Here is a 22,350-nt window from a genome sequence, read left to right as displayed (position 1 = left end):
AAGCCAAAATAATACATATTTTATTATCTAATGTTGTGATAGATCTTGAAACCTGTTTGCTATTTATGGCATGTAGGCTTCATTGACCTGAGCTCATACAACTCGTTTTTGAGTTAAAATAGCTTGTTTTATTATATGACTATAAAAAAATACTTATTTATTTTTCTACAATCTATTAAGCACAAGCTAACAAATGCCTAAATTTAACAAGAATATTTTGGAACTAGTCCAATTTTTGAATACTGACAAAATTTACCAATATGATTTTATTAGTAAAGAATGGAGATACACTGAACACAATTATAAATGCAACACTTCCCATTTTTTATAGATATAAAACTAAATTGATAGCTGAGAGCTAAATAGACTTTTCCTATGTACACAAAAGGCCTTTTTCTCACACATTTTGTTAAACCCCCAGCTCCCAACCTCATCCCTAAATCCCCAATTTATCCTCAAACCTCCAATTCATCCCCAGCTCCCCACCTCATCCCCAAATCCCCAATTCATTCCCAAATTCCAGATTTATCCCCAGCTCCCCACCTCATCCCAAAATCCCAGATTCATCCCCAGCTCCCCACCTTATCCCCAAATCACCAATTCATCCCCACATTACCAATTCATCCCCAGCTCCCTACCTCCTCATCCCTAGCTCCCTGATTCATCCCCAGCTCTCCACCCCATCCCCAAATCCCTGATTCATCCCGAGCTTCCCACCTCCCAAAATGTATCCTCAATTCCCTGAATCATCCTCTGCTCCCCACCTCATCCCCAGCTCCCTAATTCATCCATAGCTCCCCAATTTCTGCTCAGCTCCCTGATTTACCTCGAGCTCCCCATCTCATCACCTCATCCTCATATCACCTCCATCAGTTTCACTGATCCACAGCTCAGTGCTGAATGGAGCGTGTCAGCAGTGGCTGCGACTTAAAGTAGCTGAATGCACTGATTTGAACTGGGTGTCCATAAATAATTGAATATATATAGCTACTAGTGTTTCTCTCGGTCTCGATAAAAAAATAACATTGAGCTTCTTATAAATGAATAACGTCAAAACGGCGTTGATAAAATGAGTATGGCCCTTTTGGGCTTCCGTACTGGTCTACACTCCACTGTCCGGTGATAAGTTTACCAGTATAACCGCTGGTATTACATCTCCCAAAAATTACTGCCCCCAAGCGTCCAGTAGATGAGCAGCTAATTCTGAAAATTAATGGTCTAACAGACACAGTGAAACATCAGGGTGCACCGGACTAACAGTTTATAACATATTTAATTTCTATTTCATTTCCCCCGAACGTTCACCGAGACTGTCTGGAAGGGTCTCAGCCCGCCCGGCCGCCGTAGTTTGAGGCTGCTGCGACGATGGGGAAGTAAACAGTGGCGGTGTGGGGTTTCCTCAGCTGGTTAAGGATTATTATTATTGTTGGTTTTTCAGTGTTGGGCTGTCGGACAGGGCGCTGAAGGTGAGTTTACAGCGCGGTGGTGTGGAAACGGTTTCTGCTGCAGCTCCGCCGCCGCCGCTCATTACAGACGCGCTTAGCATTAGCGCTCTTCAGACAATAGAGACTGCCATTAGCAGGCAGGCTAAAGCTAACAGCGACAGTTCCTCATTTCAGCTTTTATTTATATGTTTTATTTCTATGTTTTACAGTCATTATGGGGTGTATGTCTCTGTAGAGTATTTTATCTATACTGGTGTTGTCGCTAGCTAGTTAATAAAACCCATAATGCGAACATTTTGGTTAAAAAGCTAATAAAATCGCAGCGTGTTCTCAATAGAGCTGTTTAAGGTCGGTCGTGATTTTAATAAAGTTTAATATTGGTTAGTTGTGGCTGTAGCTGATACAGCGCGTCTAGCATATTTCACTTTTCTCAAATTAACTAGCTAACATACATCAGAGAGACTCCTAGCTAATCTGAAGCTTGACAACCGCGCCTCAAATATTGACATTTTGTTTTTTGTTTTTTTAGAGACGAAGCCAGTCAAAAATTTGAGTCTAAAATGCAGAAGTGGTCGTATCGCTTTGAGTTTTCTTTGTTCCTTGTCTCTCTTAAGGCTCTTCGTGGATCTGTTCTGTAGCCAGCTAGATGAATGTAACGGTCTGTACGTTTTTGGTGAGAATGTGTAATTATACAGAGTATGCTTAAAAGGACTTTTAAAATGTGCATTTTAGTGCACATTAGTCTCCTATCACAGTGAATGAGTCTGGAGATTTGAACTTGGAATGAGTTAAATCTGTAATTATTTAGTATAACGATGACTGAGCACTGAGAAGTTCTGATATCTGCACATTCACAGTAGCTCTTGTATCAGCACAGGACAGTGCTGTTTGCTCAGGTAACCAGCATAAGGACAGTTGGGGTTGGATCTTTGCCTGCCGGGAGACGGGCGGCAGTGGTGGGTCTGCGTGACGTCACCCGCCAGCCACTTTTTCATCGACCCGGCAGTGCCAGGCACGTACCCGGCAGTACTAAAAACTGACAGGGGGCTTGCTGACAGTACGCCGGCAGTTTTAAAAACTGTCAGGTAGCTTCCTGACAGTACGCCGGCACTACTAAAAACTGTCAGGTAGCTAGCTGACAGTACGCCGGCACTACTAAAAACTGTCAGGGGGCTAGCTGTCAGGAAGCTACCTGACAGTTTTTAATACTGCCGGCGTACTGTCAGCTAGCCCCCTGACAGTTTTTAGTAGTGCCGGTGTACTGTCAGCTAGCCCCCTGACAGTTTTTAGTAGTGCCGGCGTACTGTCAGCTAGCTACCTGACAGTTTTTAGTACTGCCGGGTACGTGCCTGACACTGCCGGGTCGATGAAAAAGTGGCTGGCGGGTGACGTCACGAAGACCCACCACTGCCGCCCGTCTCCCGTCAGGCAGAGATCCAACCGCCTCTCCATAAGGATGCTACAGACAGAAAAATGTTCCAGGACCTACCTGACATAACGTTACAGCTCTAAAAAAAGAGACCAATGATTTTACCTGATTTTACCAAATTAAAAAAAACTCTGGAATATAATCAAGAGGAAGATGGATGATCACAAGCCATTAAACCAAGCTGAACTGCTTGAATTTTTGCACCAGGAGTGGCATAAAGTTATCCAAAAGCAGTGTGTAAGACTGGTGGAGAAGAACAGGCCAAGATGCTCGAGAACTGTGATTAAAAACCAGGGTTATTCCCCCAAATATTGATTTCTGAACTCTTAAAACTTTATGAATATTAACTTGTTTTTTTTTTTTTTTTTTTTGCATTATTTGAGGTCTGAAAGATCTGCGTCTTTTTTGTTATTTCAGCCATTTCTCATTTTCTGCAAATCAGTGCTCTAAATGACAATATTTTTATTTGGAATTTGGGAGAATTGTTTACCATAGTTTTTATAGAATAAAAGAGCAATGTTCATTTTACTCAAACAAAATCAGACACTGATTCAGAAACTGAAGTGGTCTCTTAATTTCTCTGTATGTGCTGTATGAGCTGTATGTGGCATTGCATGAATAGTAGTAGAAGCACATTGATGCAGTTTAGTATAATATGTTGCCCTTGCCCCACTCAGGAATACTATTACTTTAAATTTTAAATAAAACACCTTAAGGACGGCTGCTTTCAGCATGAAAGGTGCAGTAAAAACAGTCACACTATATATCTTTAGTAATGGAGGTGAAGTATTGACATTAATGTGTTTAGGCATCAGGGGAAATCAGTCTAATCTAGATTACATTAGAAACCGAAAGAATAATAACAATATAGCAAATGTTAAAATAATATGGCTTCATGGTTGTAAAGAATCATAAAACGTGTATGGTATCGCTCAAATAATCATTTAAAGCAGACATTGTAACAAATGTGTTCTATAAACATTACATATTTACACTTTGTGGTGTGATTCTACATGTGAGGTAGGAGTTTTATCACATACCTGTATACCATTTGAAGTCTTCAAAGCTTTATAGTTTTTACAGAATAAACATATTATTGTCATGTTGATAGCCAATTCTGCAACAATATTTAAATGTTATTACAAGATACCATTCCTATTACTTTCATGGTGATTATGAGATTACTATGTTATTATTACCCACGTTTATCTTAAAGTACTTTCATCAACTGCAGGTTCCTATACAGTGTAGAATCGTTCACAATGTGCTGTCATTTATATGTCTTATTGGTGCTGTTATACTTCAGTTATCGAGTTTGGTCCAATCTATACAAGAGGTGGAAGTTACAAAAATGAGATTATGCAGTGCAGTTGTGCAGTCAGTCGGGAATAGTGAGGATACTAAAATCAGAGATAGTCACTAGGTTGCAGTCTTGATACTACACTGCTTAGATACACTGTTTAGATTAATGGCCTAGTGTTAACCCTGTCAGTAATGAAAATGATTGCACTAGGCTGGTTATTGATTGTATAATTATTAATCACTGCTGATGGAGTGTACATTGTTTGCTGTCCTGCAGAGATGGAAATGGTGTGTTTCCGTCTACCTGGGCACGGCGATGTTGCCCTGAGCAACATGAACTCTCTACGGGAGCAGCTGCATTTCTGTGATATCACCATCATGGCTGGAGGCAGAAGGATGTTTCGAGGTCATAAAGTGGTTCTAGCTGCCTGCTCCGCCTATCTCAGGGACCAGTTTCTACTAAACCCTTCTTCAGAATTACAGGTACCTTCTACCAGACACAGTCCAACTTGTTAAAATCTGTTGAACATGCCCAAAACCAAATTGTTGTGGTGCATAAACCAAGCAAAAAATCACCCAGACATTACTTGTAACTGATTATCTTATCTTGTTGAGTGCCACAATGACAACCTACAATTAAAGAGATCCTGCTACTCTGTAGTTGTATATATTATGCACAATACTTCGGTTTGATTTGCAGATAAACTTTAAACAGTGTGCTGATTTATGTGTTCTAATGCAACAACTAAACTGCTGAGTCAATTAGTTATGTTTAGGCAGGACACTCACCGAACTATATAGAAATCCATTCTACCAGTGTTGGAGTTCCCAATCTGTTGTGTGTCTTTTCTTTATTTTTTGTATAAATAAAAAATGTTTTTTATTGTTTTATTCTACTCCAATGAATAAATTATTCACAATTACATATTATGTAGCTAATTCTTAGTCTTTTTATTCTTGTTGCTTTTGCTGTTTCTGCTTTTGCTATCTGGTCTCAACCACAGGAGGTCAAGTTCCCCTTTTGAGTCTTGGTTCCTCTCAGTGTTTCTTCCTCTTGCTCTCTGGGAGAGTTTCCGTGCCATGATTTTCATTCATGTTCTTATTAGAGACCTAAATGTGGACTTACATGAAGCAGCTTTGTCAAAGTATTTGTTGTTAAAAACCCTAGAAGTACATTTTAATTAAATTGTCATTTATTTTCTCTACTATTAAAAAAAGAAGCTATAATTTGTACCATAATTAGCTTTGGGCTGTGTTTGTGGTTTGTAACAGGTATTTTATCTGTTCAGCAGGTGTCAGTGTTGCACAATTCTACAGTGATGCGAGAGCTCCTGCAATCCTGTTACACTGGCATTCTGCAGTTCAGTGCCAAAGAGATTGTAAATTACCTGACAGCAGCCAGCTACCTCCAGATGGAGCATGTGGTGGAGAAATGTAGGGGGGCCCTGAGTCGTTACCTGCAGCCCAAGAACGACAGTCCACTTGGAGTGAGTCATAATTTTCCAGATTTCCTCATCTTCCCAACCTCCTTTTACACTGGTAACACCACAGAAGCCACTGTTCAGCATAGCATCCGTCTACCAACCATTTACCAATTCTGTAGCAACCACCTAATATATATATAGACCACCTAGCGGCCACTTAGCAACACTATAAAACCTGCTGGGAATGCCATCCAACCACCTAAAGAATCATTGCAACCAATCATTGCTGCAATCATTGCAGCTATTTACCAATGCTACAGACACTTTTTGGGATACCATCAAAACACAATATCAATCACCTAGTATCTAGCAACAGCAAAATAACTCAAAACATCAGCCTACCAACAGTTTAACATCTGCAGACTAATTACTTAACAACACCATGACAACCATCTGGGATGCCACAGCAACCTCATAGTCATGTACCCATCAACTAACTTTTTATTCCCTCTATTCTCTCCACTGACTCTCTATGACCAGCCTATGAAAGCAGAGGACTCCCAGTCTATACCAGTGATCGTCAGTGGAAGTGCTGCAGCTGCTTCTGAACACTCATCGTCACTGCAGCCTCACAGCTCAGAGGAGGATCCTCAGGCTGCTGGTGTAGAAGACCCAAATGTCCGTCAGGGAGATGATGATTTGTCCATGCGACAGGTGAATATCATGTCTGAGAATGTTAAGCACACCTTATATGCTAATATCCTAATACGTTTTTTGGATAGCCTGTCGTAAGGTCCGCACCAAAATGAATACACAAGTTTTAGATCTTTGTTAATAAAATCTTTTTACTTTATTACAGATTAGAGCCTCAGATCCTTCTGGACGCATTCAAGAGGAGGACATAAGGAATGACTTCAGCATGTTTCATGTGCACATCAAGGATGACCATCAAGACCTAGAGGACGCTGTTGTCCATGCACGGGCCAGAGAGGCACTGGAGGCGATGGTAGTCCAGCAACGTGGAGAGGACCAGAACAGGGAGGAAAGTGGGACCACGGGAAGTAGTCAGAGGCCTCCCGTCCGCTACTGGAGGCGGAGGTACGGGGAGCCGAGGAGAGCCAGGGGACGGGGCTTCAAGCATAGGAGGCGCTACACTTTTCATGAGCGAAGGCCTATGGCTACCTTTCAGCAAGCCTGGCGCTTTCCAACGTCTGATGAGATCATGGGTAGTTTTGGGGCAGATATCAGTCCAGATTATCTCGCGGCCCACGCTATCCCAGATGGTCCACTGGCGTTGGAGTATCAGCAGGCAGCAGAAGGCCAGGGGACAATACCAGGCTCCGACTCAGCTCCACCCCACTTTAATATGGATGGCTCTGGCACTGACGAAGATTTAGGAGTGGTGGCAGTTCCCACAGATGAAGAAGGAAGGGGAGATGACTCCGTCGTAGGGTCTACGTCTTGCGTCACAGGAACTGTGGCATGTGAACACTGTGGCCTAGCTTTCTCTTCAGTGCAGGACCTGGCCGTCCACTCTCGCTCTACACACCTGCTCTATGTGTGCCCGTGTTGCGGCAAGCACTTCAGCCACTCCAGCAACCTCAGCCGCCACATGGTGGTCCACCGTACCTCCAAACTCCACACCTGCCCTCTGTGCCACAAGACCTTTACTCAGAAGTCCACACTGTGTGACCACATGAACATGCACAGTGGTGAGCGCCCGCACGTTTGCGCCTTCTGCCACGTTTGCTTTGCTCACAAACCTGCCCTGCGGCGCCATCTGAAGGAGCAGCATGGCAAGACCACAGCACAAAATTACATAGAGATCCAGAGAGAAAGTGAGGGAGTAGTGGGAGGTGATGTGTTAGGTGACTAGAACGTAGCCTAAGTTGAGAAAAGCAGAGCCTTAGAGAGGAAATTAGATTTAATAGAGGTGTTATGTGCCTCTCAGCTTAAGGTTTAAGGGCAGGATCCTGACACAAAGTGCTGTATATCCACTTAAATCACTTCCCTTATGCCAGGGCTGCACAATACGGACAAAGTTCACCATTTACAGTACATTTCACACTAATTATGTGCTGCAGAATGCAGTTATGATATACCTTGAAAGTACTACGAACACACTGGGAAAACTGATCATAGTTTAAAAATTGGCATTGTGATATTAATATTGAAAGGCTGATACTGTGATAAATAACATTTTAATATAAAAATATTGTGCATCATACTTTATGCACCTATCGTGCACTTGTTTGCCATTTGGTATTTCCAACCTGGCAAGGAAAAGGGCATGCTTACTGTGCCTGTCTATCAGTGGTAGATACATTTGGGAAGTGATGCATCACTTGCTAAATTACATGTAAATAACTAGTTGGAATAACACTGTGTAACTGTAGGCAGAGCTAGACTAACTCAAGACACAATAATAGACTTGCATGTCAGGTCAGGATCTGCTTAATTCATGTATTAGTGAGACATGTCCTGATCCAAATGCTTATAGTCCATACGTACTGTATACACATAAGTGAGCACTCACAGATTTCTGTAATTTGCATGGGAAAGGCACTTGGGTGTCAGGATCTGGCCCTGCAAATGTAGGTCAAATCAGTTGTGTTGATAACTGTGTGGCTGTGCTCACAAATATTTTGGAGCAGACTGTCGCAAATTGTATCCGTGCCTCATCACTGAATAAGTAAAAAAAAAAAACACTATGTTAACAGATTTCATATGGGACAACAAAGAAAACAAGAACAAAATCTGTGTCGGTTTAATTGCAGTGTATGTGTATTCCGTAATTAGCCTCTGTGGCAAGTCAATAAACTAGCTGATAACAAGCCAGTAACATTGTAGTGACGAGTTCATGTTCTGTGTTTTTGTATGATACAATTAAAACCAGGCAGGTTTCAAGGATTTCTTGTCCCTTCCCTTTCTGCTATTAAAACATTATCAACAAATTATGATTTTAAACATAAGTTTGTGAGTAGCTGCATCCCCAAGTCTAGACTGTGAGCAAGATGGGCTGCATGTATCAGTTGCTAGTTCGTACAAGGTAGAAAAGAAAGGACCCTTTGAAATGCAGCCTTTTTTTCAGAGTGTAATTAGCCCTTCATGACCCTCAGTTATCTACAATTCTCTGCACATGTACTGATTGGGGAATAAAACAGCACTAAAAACAAATGGATATAAATGATGAACAAGTTAAGAGTGTTAACTAAACCCCTTTATAATTAGTATTAAAACCTCTATGTAATTTAGGAGAGTTTCAATCCATTCTCAGGGTGTTTTTACACCTGGTCTGAATGGTTTAACAGTCTCTTTAACTTAGAGCGATTGAGGATTATCAGCCTGTAGCCTGCTGCTAACCCCGGATAGCACTGCTGAAGCAGCATTAGCATTAGCCGCTAACTACACTAAACTGACACATTTTTACAGATACTGTCCTCTATCATTAGTATTATTATTACTATTATTATTATGTGTTTGTATGTAAAAAATCTTCCTGTAAGATTTATATAGTAAAACTAAAGAGATGGAAACTAAAACGTACCTTTACTGGAATCAGAAGTTGGTTTTAAACAGTTTTATGTAGAAACGTTTTTTTACAGCATATATAGTGCTGCTAGGCCCATCTGGATTGAACTTGAACATCATAGGAAGAGAGGACTGTAATGTGCCCTCATGTGGTGACAAAGTGTAAGCGCTGAATGGTGTGTGGTCTTTTTTCAATGTTAGGATGAGCCACTTACTTTAATGAGTTAATAACAGCAAATATACACAACCCAAGAGTCTTGTTTTCTAGGACTGTCTGGTAAATTTCTGTAGCTGTGAGTACACCTATTATTGTTTATATAGATGGTGAAGTGCTTTCTCAGTGTTAAAATCACTTTTCTCCAATCTCTCTAGGCCAATTAAAAGAAGTGGTGTACAGTTTGCATTCCTCAACCTTTTCAAATGACATTCTCCCAGCTACAGTGTTTAAGAGGGTTTTTGATTCTGTGGGCATTCATCATCAGTCAATTAAGCAATAATACAAATAAAAGATTTTGAGTTAAATAGGGCGAGAAAATATGATCTGTTCGGTTATACACAGAGTTAAAATAGTTCCATTGCTGCTCTGTTTGTAGCTGCACTATAAGCGCTGCATTGTTGCTAGGTTAGCGTGGTAGCCTCTATTTTTGGCCTTTTCAGTCACAATTGTCTGTGCCAGGATGAAAAGAGTCACAGTCTTTAGTTTGCTGTGCTGAGAGGAGTTGAACAGTCTTATGGCCTGAAGGACAAAAGACTTTCGGAGTCTGTCTGTGGAGAATGACTGGGACAACAGTCTGACTGAGCTCCTCTGCCTGGTGATGATGCTGTGCGGATGGTGAACATTATCCATAATGTTTAGCAGCTTGCTGAGGGCTCTCCTCTCTGCCAGTGGTGTTAAGGACTCCAGCACAGAACCTGTACATCTGTTCCCTTAGGGAATTTTAACATGTATTTATGCGATAATACACAGCTTTATCTTGTAAAGAAGGATTTCAGTAGGTTAGGATGCCTCACTGAATGTACAGTATTCAAGAAATTAAAGTTTGGATAAGCTGCAATTAAATGAGGAAAAAACTTATCTTGGCCTTGGGCCCCCAAAGTGTTGCCAGTGATCTATGGAAAAAACCTAGGTCGTTGGATTTACAGACAAACCTATATGTTATAAACCTTGGTGTATGTTTTTATTCTGAGCTAAATTTTCCAATACATATAACAAAGCTTGTACAGGTTTGTTATTTCCAATTGAGAAATGTTGCCAAAATCAGAAAAATGCTTTCTTTCCAGGACACAGAGAAGATTACTCATGCTTTTGTATCGTCACACCTTGATTATTGTAATGCACTATTTACTATTAAGTCTTGGTCAAAGGGAAATGGCTTGACTGCGATTTGTCCGGAATTCAGCTGCTAGGGGTCTGACTAGGACTAAACAAATGGAGCAATATTAATCCTGTGCTGGCATCTCTACATTGGCTTCTTGTTGCTTTTAGGATTCAGTTTAAAACTTACTGTTTATGCCTGACTGGTTGCCAAATCTATCCCCAATCAATCACTTATAGGACCAGCTGGGATGCCAGCTTTAGCAAACTATGAAAGTGTGGGATATTAAGAGGTTTTAAGGTACTGTGATCCAAGAAATAAGCTGACTGTTTGGAGACACAAGAAATTACAATCAGAAATTATAGGAAAAGAAAAGTTTATTGTGAATTCTGAACCCTGGTTCCTCAACAGCTGTAAAGGAAAAATTAAGAACAAAAAACACAAACCAGAAACAGTAGCAATAATTACAATCTTTACCAATGCATCCAATTGATCTATATCCTGCAGTCACATGCCTTTCAATGAAATTGGAGATAGTTGAGAGGATTGGGAAAAAACTAAAACAGAATTTCAAAACTAAGGATGATTTACGATGGAAAAGTCTCACATAAATAATCATACGAAAACTGTGGCAGGAATCAATGTACAAGTACTTCTGAGGGGAACATCTCCGCAATACTGAGGACTTAAAAGAAACTCATTCTGGACTGATGGAGACAGACTGTTTGCTTTCAGTTCCTAGTAATTTCAACTAATACATGTAAGTTCAGATGAACATTTGGTCAACACTCAACAAGTATTAGCAAAGTAACATCCAAGTTAATCAAACTACAGCTCGTCTGAAATTGTCATGACTTTAAGGCAATTGGAAAAAAAAAAGATGTGAATTAAGCCAATAGTAGGACTCAATAGCAATAAGAACCAACTGTGACTTGTATTTTTCTAACTGCTCTTTCTCCCTGCAACAGTCTCTATCTGCCATAGTCACTAAATGAGGTGTGGGGGGGAAATGGGGGGGGGGGGGGGGGCACTGAGACACTACTGTTTTAACTTTTACTGTACATCACCTCTGACCAAAATAAACATGATTTTCTCTTGACACAAGTAAAGTAAATAAAGCCATGTTACAAGATTTAACTGTCCTGAATTAGAGCTTCATCTTTTAAAGTTCGAGAAGGGACAATTTACACAAGGTAAACAACAATGGCTGCACGGCATCCCCATGCTGTGTATGTGTGGTCTAGAGGAAAGGTTGTTTATAAGATTTCTGAAGTGTGCATGTTATATTCCCACTCTCTCAATATTTGAACATTTCTCGCAATCAAAACTAATCTAAAACAAATGGTCTCTGGGAGGAGAATGAGACTAAGTGAGACACAGATCTTCCCCTCTCCTCCTGCCTCTTCAACTTTCCCTCCCGCCTCCTCCTCCTTTCTGATTATTAGCGGATGGCCTTGACAGGGCTCTTGAAGCTAGAGGCTGCCTGCAGCTGTAGCTGGTATGCCATAGGGTGGATCTTGAAGCCATAGAGCCTGAAAAACAGAAAAGAAATCTTAAATCATTTTCAGTAAAGTATGTATCAAAACTTTAAACAAAGATTTAGGTATTGCACTTTTACACTGTTTATTGACTGCCTTAAAAATGTAAACACTACCACAACAAATTTCAAGCCAGCTATAATTATCCACTGTAAACATTTCTTTAACAGAAAAGTTTTGGCCACAAAAACTGTACCATATATGGCCATTCACATATTTAGTACATTTTCTTTTCAAATATACTGTTGCTTACGCTAAAACTATAAGCTATTCATTAATTAACATTAATACAAAGTATTAAGAGTACAAACCTGGGCACAAACTGGTTTGCAGGCCTCTTTGGCCGGTATTCAGGGTGAACCATGAAGAGCATATGGGGAAAGCCTGTTCCAAAGTAGGCCCCATCAGTGTGGTGGTGCCTAGATGACTTCGGTGTGTACACATCCATACATTTAGGACAGTAGAGTTTGACCATAGCTTCTCCAGGGATATCGGACAAACCTACAGAGGTTTATATATGCAAATATAGTAAATCTGGTAAATTATAATAAATTCCATGATTGATTGTTCATGATCATTGTTGAACATATTACTCACCAATGGGCAACATTGGCTGGTTCTCACAGTAAACACGAGGGCAATAGCCAAAGTCTCCCTGCTGGTATTTCTCCAACTAAAATATCAAAAAATAAAATATGTATTTCTAATAGGGCTGGGCGGTATGGCCCTAAAATAATATCACGATATTTCATGGTATTATCGCGATAACGATACTCTTGACGATATGATGAAATACTGAATTTAAAAAATGATTTCAAGAATACACTACTGCACCAAAATGAATATAAAATTTTCTTATTGCATACAATATGATATGGCACACCCCTAACAGAGGTAACAGAAGTCAATGATCCAGAATGTCATGGCACTAATAATGCGCTCTACATATCTCTATATATCCAGTATTAAAAATAAATAAATAAATAAATAAATACTGGACAGAATCTGTTTCTAGTAGATATATAATGGGAAATTAGAACAGTGGGATTTTTTCTTTTGCTAAAAACAGCAAAAAAGTAGTACCCTGATGTGATAATTAGGGGTGGGTGATATGGCACGATATTTCAGTGTAAAATATCGTTCATGATATACAATTTTTTTGCCGATATTATCGTGTACGATATGATATGGCACACCCCTAATTTCTAAACATAATAAATATATCACAGTAACATTATTATGGCAACTAGCATCTGGTCAACTAATAAACATAAATCTACTAAATAAAAGTAGCAACAAGTAAAACAAAAATGCTCAATGCACATACCATCTGCGCAATGCCACGATTAGTAAGAATGTATCGTGCATGAATCAGGCCATAGAGCATCTCAGCAGCCTGCTCTATCAGGTCACTCTGGTTTGGGTTGTCTTCCAGTTCCTCATCTGACAATACAAAGACCTATTATTGCACACTCAATTTCACACACTGATAAATTAAGCACTGTACCAATATTTATGCTGCTTTTTTTTATTACTCTTTACACTTTATATGCTACCACTGGGTAAAATTATCCGTAGGCATGGTATTAACTTTCACTGCTATGCTGATGACACGCAACTTTACATATCTGCTAAACCCAACGAGGAGCTCTGTATAAATCAAATAACAGACTGTATTAAAGACATTAAAAATTGGATGACACACAACTTTCTCTTACTTAATTCTGATAAAACTGAGGTCCTTCTATTAGGTCCTAATATTGATAAAAACATAAATGTTAATACTGTAGACATAGACGGTCACTTAATTATACCTGGTAAAACTGTGAGAAACCTTGGGGTCATCTTTGACCCAATTCTTTCGTTTGATGCTCACATATGTAGCATAGTCAAAACTGCATTCTTCCACTTAAGAAATATAGCTAAAATCCGCAGTATACTCTCTCTGGAAGATGCTGAGAAGCTGGTACATGCATTCATAACCTCCAGGCTGGACTACTGCAACGCGTTGTTGGCTGGAAGTCCACATAAATTACTCCATAAACTCCAGCTAGTTCAGAATGCAGCCGCAAGAGTGCTTACCAGAGCTAGAAAGTTCGATCACATTACACCTATTCTTTCATCCCTACATTGGCTACCTGTTAGATTTCGTATAGATTATAAAATACTTCTCCTGACGTATAAATCCCTTAATGGTCTGGCCCCGCATTATCTACAGGAACTCCTTACTCCTTACAATCCGCCGCGTTCACTCCGCTCCCAAGACGCTGGCCTGTTATTAGTCCCGCGTATTAGAAAAAACTATGCAGGAGGAAGAGCGTTCTTTTATAAAGCTCCCCAACTTTGGAATAACCTCCCTATTAATATACGGGACTCAGACACACTCTCAATCTTTAAATCTAGACTCAAAACATTTCTATTTGCTCAAGCTTTTGAGTAATGTCTCATTACAATTTTCTTCCTCTTACAGCTTATCCAGCAAATATAAACCCTGTCCTAATCATCTGCTTTCTCTTTCTCTCCCCATGTCCTGAGCTGCTGCTACCAGTGCCCATCCCACTCCAGCAGAGTTTTATAAAACCATTCTAACCCCTTTTTCTTCCCTCCCCTCTCTGTTCTCTCTCTCTGTCTTTCTCACATGTGCTGAGACGCCTAGCCGGCCGGTCTTCCTGGATGCGTCCGTCTGTGGTTCCAGCTTTCAGGAATCAGCCCTGTCCTTCTACTCAGAATTATTACACAGCCCTTCTAACTTCTGCTTTTTTTTTCTCTTCCTTTCCTTTCTGTTTTCTCTATCTATCTCTTTTACATGTATGGAGATGCCCTGTTCCTGATGTTCCCAGCCTGGCTCTCCACTGCCCGCTGTGTCGTTCTCCGGCTCTGCAACCCTGCACTGATTACCATTAACACACTCAGTATCTGTTTCTGTATTAGCCATAGCTCTATAGTTTGTGCCTATCACATTCTTATATTCATAAATTAGTACCTGTTATATTAGCCATAGTTCACATTAATTCTCTGTACTGTTTTTGTTCTGTTATTTGTTTGTTGTTTGTTTGTACTGAGCGGGTCAACCCGAGTAGGATGGGTTCCTCGGACTGAGTCTTGGTTCCTTCCAAGGTTTCTTCCTCTTAAAGGGAGTTTTTCCTTGCCACTGTGTCACCATAAAATTGGCATCTCTGTGGTGCTGCTCATAAGAGGCGTGGACCTGTTTTTCCTGTAAAGCTGCTTTGTGACAACCTTTGTTGTAAAAAGCGCTTTATAAATAAAATTGAATTGAATTGAATTTTAAAAAGTAACCATCTCCACTCTTTAGAGAAAAGACTCGGGAGCACTGATGTGATTTGATTACATTTAGTAAGAAAAGTTATTGAGGTCAGGATTTAGTTTGACCTCAGATAAGATGATAAATCCTGCAATATATTTTGTGTGGCGATTGAAAAATGATTGAAATTACATTTTGTTGTCTATATAGTCACAAAATACAGCAGCCTTTTTGTTGCTTGGGTGACTTAATATGACAGAAGTGATCAAACTGCAGAAATTTATTCTTTAAACAGGAGACCCGGATAACAATTTGTAACCGGCAAACACTGGGTTTATTGTGGCCAACCTAATTAACAAACACCTTTTTCAGTGAGTAGAGTAACAGTATTAAGATCAATTTAGATTCCCTGCATTACCTTCCGCTTCATATAACACTGTTTCTCAATCTTGATTATCCAGTTCCCCCAGCTACTGATCAACTACTCAACTAAAAAGACCTTTCGCAGCAGCAGGGTGTTATAAAGTAGAGAAGTTTTCTGTGCAAGGCAGCAGGCTGTGGTTATTTTATGGAAAACAAAGAAAGAAAAATGTCACACTGTGATATACTATACTGTTTTTGGAATTTGAAAAGGCCTTTGTGGGGATATGAATTTTTGGTCATATTGCACATCCTTATTTTGGACGTGGAGTATCTTTGCTCTGGGCAAAACAATGTAACAATCCATGCTATTACATTGGCTCTCCTGCATTGATAATGATGGGTACCTGTTGAACATAGTAGTTTGATTTAACATTAGCTCATTTTAAGAACATGCTGAACTGCCATACTAACCAGGTTCCAGATCCAAAATCATGTCCAGAGCTTGTCTGTAATGTGGAACCTGCTCATTGAGTCCAGTGAGGTTAAACTTATCCTGGATATAGTCCTCATCCACCTGGGTAACACAGTAAGCATGAGTTTGAACATGTTAAGAACATTTACAAGATAAACATTTATTATTAAGTACAATTGGTGAACACATTAATATAGCAAGCCATTTTAGCCTAACATCACACCAATGAAATAAGACCTAATTTAGATCTTAACTCAGTCAAGATCTATGTAATGTAACAGCAAAATTATTTTGGATATCAGCCATGTAACATGGTTTTGATGTATTACAAGGAGCACATATCATTAATGTAAATTTTGACTAGTCAAGACTCCTCCTTTCTTATCTATAGTAACACTGTTACTTGGTAAAACAAGTTACCGACATCTAGTTTTACTTACTAGTAGAGATTGTAATTCTAGATTTGTAAAGTGCAATTCTAAGTATCAAAACCTCCAGATATATACACCATCACTAATCAAAACCAGAATTTATTCACAAAATAAAATAACAATATGGAAATGGTCTGGTAGCATAGATAGCCAGAAGTAATAATTCCAAAGCTGATCACTGCAATGAAAGATTCCAAGAGTAAAAACTGCATTACAAAGCTTAATATGTAAAAACTAAGCAAGTACCGCTGGTGACATCAGTCACAAACCCTTTAAAAGATGTGTGAAGTTCCTTATAGCACTTTTTCGGTCATTCTAACTCAAAGTCACCAAGTAACACATACTAAACATCCTGAGAGCATCACAGGACAGTTTGTGTAAATCTGTCCTCGTTCATCTTACCTCATTTACAAAACGTAGAAGTGCTGGGCTAGCTCTGGAGATCCTTTACAAAGTCTGTTTTTTGCTTATATAGATCTGTTTCTGCCATTTAACCGTTCAAATGTTGTGATTAAATGTTTTACATACCATATAACTAGTTTCGACCTGAACAAACTGTTAAAATATAAAGGTTTGAAATCATTTGCCCTCAATAATAGTTCAAGTTGAAGCTTGGCATCAATATTCAGAAAAAGGTCTGGGCTTTCGGTTAGGCTGAAAGGGTTTGCCATATTTTACCACTATTGATGTGTAAAGGTTTCACATGAAAAGCACGAACCTCACAGAAGAACTCGTTTCCTCGTAGACCACAAAACCAAGAAATCCACGAAACTTCCTCCGAACTGCTCATTTTGGGGAAACTAGACAAAAGAAGGTAAAACAAAACAGAAGGTAAGAAGAGCTCAGAGCCGGTGTTTTGTCGAGTTGTGTTACCCGTCGATTTGTGCTTCTTAGCAGTTCTGCGCATGCGCTTAACTCTCATTTTTACTGTTATCATGTGTTTTTCGTAATTAATTTTTCGATTGCACTGTACAATATGGACTTACTGCCATCGTTTGCTTGAGTGTTACAACAGTGTAAAAATAATGATAAAATATATAATAATAATAAAAAAAATCACCTATATTGCCTTAACTTTATACTGATTCAAATATCATACCGAGACCTCCACTGCGAGCACGTTCTAATGTTTTGTATTTTACCTTTAAATATACACTAGGGTAGCATAGTGTGACAAGCTTGCTAAAATCGACAGAACACCGGTAGACTAGTGTTAGCTTGGCTCTGAGAGGAGAACACTGAGGTATAACCTAGGCTAGGACAGGATAGGATAGCATACACAAGATACCCTCACAATTTACAAGATACTGATTTTAATGCTAGAATAGGATTAACTAACTAGCTAAGTACACAAACAATTTAGCTCTCGGGTTATTGACCCCAGCTTAGCTAATTAAATATATAGATATTTAAAACAGCTAGCTAATCCAACATAGGCTAACATGAGCTAAACTAAGCTAGCCGAGCTAAAAAGCCCAAATCCAGCCCGAGGCTGCTAGGCCGCTAGCCTCCCGTATTTACTGTGGGTTTAAATCTACCAGACGAGCCTCTGGCCACCGCGGCGTCAAATACACTGACCGAGTGCCGAGTACCGACACATACTGACCCGTTAAAACACGGAGAAATAAAGTCTTTCTACAAGAATCCTAAAAACCCGTTTTAGCCCCTCAGCTAAAGGACTCCAACATGGCGCAGCTCAAATCAGCCAGGCCGCATAAACCCGGAGCCGCGGATTCCTCGCTGTACCGACAAACACCTTAACATTTACACCCACAGCTAGCGAACACAAACAGCCCGCGCCCAACCCGCTCAGTAACACATTAAAAACAGTATATCTGCCAAAATTACCGAATATAAAACTCGTATTTGTGTATTACCTCCCGGATTCAGGCTAAAAGCTGCTGCAGAAGCGGAGCGCTGATTGGCGTGTTTCGTCTTTAGCAACGTCATGACGAACCAGGCGCTTGTGCTTATGGGAAGTGTAGTTTTTTCCCCAATAAATTCACCTCCATATGAAGACTTTCATTTAAAAACGCATTAAATGCTATTTTAATAGTTTTTATTTTACATTACATTTATTAACAATATTAACCCAGACTCATTTCTAAATATTGATATCAATTTCATAATGTAATCAGATAAATTCAGCGAGCAGCTTATTCAGGTTTGTCTTTTATTGTGGGAACATGACTAAATATTTTAGGCAGTGGTTCTCAAACTGTGGTACAGGTACTACTGATGGTACTCGAAACATCACAAGGTGGTACACTAATTAGATGACATTAGATGAAAAAAAAAATCTACGTGCATTAACCCTTGCATTATTTCCAAGTAATTATAAGAATGTTGTTTTTTAATCCACACAAAACAAGAACCAGTATTCGAATATAAAATCTAATTCAGTACAATTCTAAATGTTATCATATTTAATACATTATATAATTTTATATAATATAATATTTAAATTTATAATGTCCATTAAATTTTGAAGCCTTTTAACAGTGTTACTTTCATTATTGATATTGACCTTTTTACTTCACAACACAATGATAAAACCATAAAATGAATTTGATAAAGTGTTCTAAATAAGACGCAATAAACTAAAATAAGCCTTTAGATTTCATTCTTTGCTTGCCTTGCCAAAAACAACAACAACAATAACCAAATAACTTACCTTACTAACTTACTGATTGCAAACATGGGCAAGCACCACACAACAGGTAAAGAACAATTGGCAAAGATATTTGCATATATATATATATATATACAGTTGTGGTCAAAAGTTTACATACACTTGTAAAAAAACATAATGTTATGGCTGTCTTGAGTTTTCAATAAGTTCTACAACTCTTATTTTTCTGTGATAGAGTGATCGGAACACATACATGTTTGTCACAAAAAACAGTCATAAAATTTGGTTCTTTCATAAATTTATTATGGGTCTGCTGAAAATGTCACCAAATCTGCTGGGTCAAAAATATACATACAGCAACATTAGTATTTGGTTACATGTCCCTTGGCCATTTTCACGGCAACTAGGCGCTTTTGGTAGCCATCCACAAGCTCCTGGCAAGCTTCAGGTCGAATGTTTGACCACTCTTCTTGACAGAATTGGTGCAGTTCAGCTAAATGTGATGGTTTTCTTGCATGAACCCGTTTCTTTAGCACTGTCCACATGTTCTCAATGGGGTTTAAGTCAGGACTTTGGGAAGGCCATTCTAAAACCTTAATTCTAGCCTGGTTTAGCCATTCCTTTACCACTTTTGATGTGTGTTTTGGGTCATTGTCTTGTTGGAACACCCAACTGCGCCCAAGACCCAACCTTCGGGCTGATGGTTTTAAGTTTTTCTGCAGAATTTGGAGGTAATCCTCCTTCTTCATTATCCCATTTACTTTCTGCAAAGAACCAGTTCCACTGGCAGCAAAACATCCCCAGAGCATAATACTACCACCACCATGCTTGACAGTAGGCATGGTGTTCCTGGGATTAAAGGCCTCACCTTTTCTCCTCCAAACATATTGCTGGGTGTTGTGGCCAAACAGCTCAATTTTTGTTTCGTCTGACCAGAGAACTTTCCTCCAGAAGGTTTTATCTTTGTCCATGTGATCAGCAGCAAACTTCAGCCGAGTCTTAAGGTGCCTTTTCTGGAGCAAGGGCTTCTTTCTTGCACGGCAGCCTCTCAGTCCATGGCGATGTAAAACACGCTTGACTGTGGAGACTGACACCTGTGTTCCATCAGCTTCCAAATCCTTGCAGACCTGCTTCTTGGTGATTCTTGGTTGACTCTTGACCATCCTGACCAATCTCCTCTCGGCAGCATGTGATAGCTTGCGTTTTCTTCCTGATCGTGGCAGTGACACAACTGTTCCATGCACTTTATACTTGCGTATAATTGTCTGCACAGTTGCTCTTGGGACCTGTAGCTGCTTTGAAATGGCTCCAAGTGACTTCCCTGACTTGTTCAAGTCAATAATTCGCTTTTTCAGATCCACACTGAGTTCCTTTGACTTTCCCATTGTAGCTTTTGTAGCTGAGTCTAATCACTGGGTCAAATGAGCCCTATTTAAATGGGCTCATGAGAAGTCAACAGCTGTAGTCAATCAGAATCACTTACAAGAAGTGAAGAGGCCATGACATGAAGCTAATTTGATTGACACAACTCGCTACATCACCAAAATTGACAAATTTTGTTGCTGTATGTATATTTTTGACCCAGCAGATTTGGTGACATTTTCAGCAGACCCATAATAAATTTATGAAAGAACCAAATTTTATGACTGTTTTTTGTGACAAACATGTATGTGTTCCGATCACTCTATCACAGAAAAATAAGAGTTGTAGAACTTATTGAAAACTCAAGACAGCCATAACATTATGTTTTTTTACAAGTGTATGTAAACTTTTGACCACAACTGTATATATATATATATATATATATATATATATATATATATATATGTTTGGATTACATGTGTAGCTTACTGTGTGTGTGGTACATGTTTTTCTGTGGAATGGCTTCTAGGTGGTAGAATGATTCAGAAATCATTATTTGGTGTAATAGCCCTTGTTTTTAATCGCAGTTTCATGCATCTTGACATGTTCTCCTCCACCAGTCTTAAACACTGCTTTTGGATAACTTTATGAAGTTTGAGAATCACTGTTTTCAAGTAAAAATCATGATGTAATATAAATGAGACAACAGCTAACTCACACATTTTATTAACATTTTGTTCTAAAAATCTGAACTAGTTACATGGAACATAAAAAATTCAAGCCTTTAAACGGTTAAATCATAGGAACAGAGCTATAAAGCTAAAATACACTTTTTAATAGAGCTAGCTTATCTCCAGCACAAACCTAGACCTACATATTGTAAATAAGAACAGATGAACAAACACACATTTACACACTGTCCTGTGATGCATTCAGGATGTTCAGTAGATGTCAGTTAGGAACTCAAAGTGAAGAACAGAGTGGCGTTAGGCAATTTACACAGATTTTAAAGGGTATTTGACTGACGTCACCTTGGGTTCTGCTTTATCATAATTAAGTTTTTTTTTTGTAATAAAGATTGTTTAACATTTATATAGTATAAATGTACTATACAGACACATCCTGTCTTCCAGAAAACATTTTTCATGATCATGTCTTAAACTTCAGCATTAAGAAATCTGGGTCAAGAAGCCCTGTAAAAAGGCCAAAGGGAGATGGGGACTCTCAGCTGTTTGTTGGAGGTTTTTTTTACAGTATCTTTAACATAGTTGACAGTAGCAGAGTATGGGAAGCTTATTGATTACTTGGAAGCCTCTTTAAGCCTGTATGATAAAGACCTTTGCTTTGGTGCCTTTTCATTACACTACTTTTAAAGTGCTAATATGATTTGTATTGGACTTAGCCACTGTCTAAACTGTTAGCATTTTTGATGTTATTTTACACTCATAGCTGAAATCTCATTTGTCTTATACAGTCTCTGACTTTTGACAGTCCCCTAATAGACCACATATTGCTTTCTGGCTTCTGCTTAAGTATCTTTTATGTGTTTGTGTCCTAATTGCAGTTATAGGTGCAACCCAAAGGAGAATAGACTCTCCTAAGCAGGTATTACTCATGTTGCGATGCAGTTTTTTTTATTTGAGTCTTGGTTGTGTAAACTTTGACATTTTCAGCTATGCTCAGTGGTTCTTTCTCACGCTACTGTGGAGATTTTCTCTTTCAGTTTAGATTTCCCTCAGAATTTCATGTTATGGTGTTTCTTTTTTGTGTGTCTTTGTTATTCCTCGCAAGTTTCTCTTTTTGAGTCTTGGTTGGGTTTTATCTCATCTCATCTCATTGTCAA

The 22,350-nt window shown here is 39.1% G+C and overlaps 2 protein-coding genes across 4 annotated transcripts; one reads left to right on the top strand and one right to left on the bottom strand.

The window, feature by feature from the left end:
- The first annotated feature begins 1,115 nt into the window (after positions 1-1,115).
- zbtb12.2 (zinc finger and BTB domain containing 12, tandem duplicate 2) lies at positions 1,116-11,470 on the top strand. 2 transcript variants are annotated; one of them, XM_007228535.4, is made up of 5 exons: positions 1,116-1,466; positions 4,454-4,659; positions 5,469-5,663; positions 6,141-6,314; positions 6,460-11,470. In XM_007228535.4, the coding sequence occupies exons 2-5, from the start codon at positions 4,456-4,458 to the stop codon at positions 7,474-7,476; spliced, it is 1,590 nt and encodes a 529-aa protein (XP_007228597.2). In that variant the 5' UTR covers positions 1,116-1,466; positions 4,454-4,455; the 3' UTR covers positions 7,477-11,470. The 2 variants fall into 2 exon arrangements, with proteins under 2 accessions (XP_007228597.2, XP_007228595.2); XM_007228533.4 differs by having other exon boundaries at positions 1,117-1,466; positions 5,466-5,663.
- Positions 10,807-18,475, bottom strand: csnk2b (casein kinase 2, beta polypeptide). Of its 2 annotated transcripts, none has more exons than XM_049475290.1 (7): positions 18,391-18,475; positions 17,232-17,313; positions 16,082-16,184; positions 13,313-13,428; positions 12,583-12,658; positions 12,297-12,486; positions 10,807-11,979 (listed from the first exon to the last, which is right to left on the bottom strand). In XM_049475290.1, the coding sequence occupies exons 2-7, from the start codon at positions 17,301-17,303 to the stop codon at positions 11,889-11,891; spliced, it is 648 nt and encodes a 215-aa protein (XP_049331247.1). In that variant the 5' UTR covers positions 17,304-17,313; positions 18,391-18,475; the 3' UTR covers positions 10,807-11,888. The 2 variants fall into 2 exon arrangements, with proteins under 2 accessions (XP_049331247.1, XP_022538828.1); XM_022683107.2 differs by having other exon boundaries at positions 18,362-18,391.
- Between the last annotated feature and the right edge of the window lie 3,875 nt (positions 18,476-22,350).

The sequence above is a fragment of the Astyanax mexicanus genome, chromosome 3 (genome assembly GCF_023375975.1).
Source record: "Astyanax mexicanus isolate ESR-SI-001 chromosome 3, AstMex3_surface, whole genome shotgun sequence".
Taxonomy (NCBI): Eukaryota; Metazoa; Chordata; class Actinopteri; order Characiformes; family Acestrorhamphidae; genus Astyanax; species Astyanax mexicanus.
Note: the sequence above shows the minus strand (reverse complement) of the source record. Positions and strands in the feature narration are given on the sequence as shown.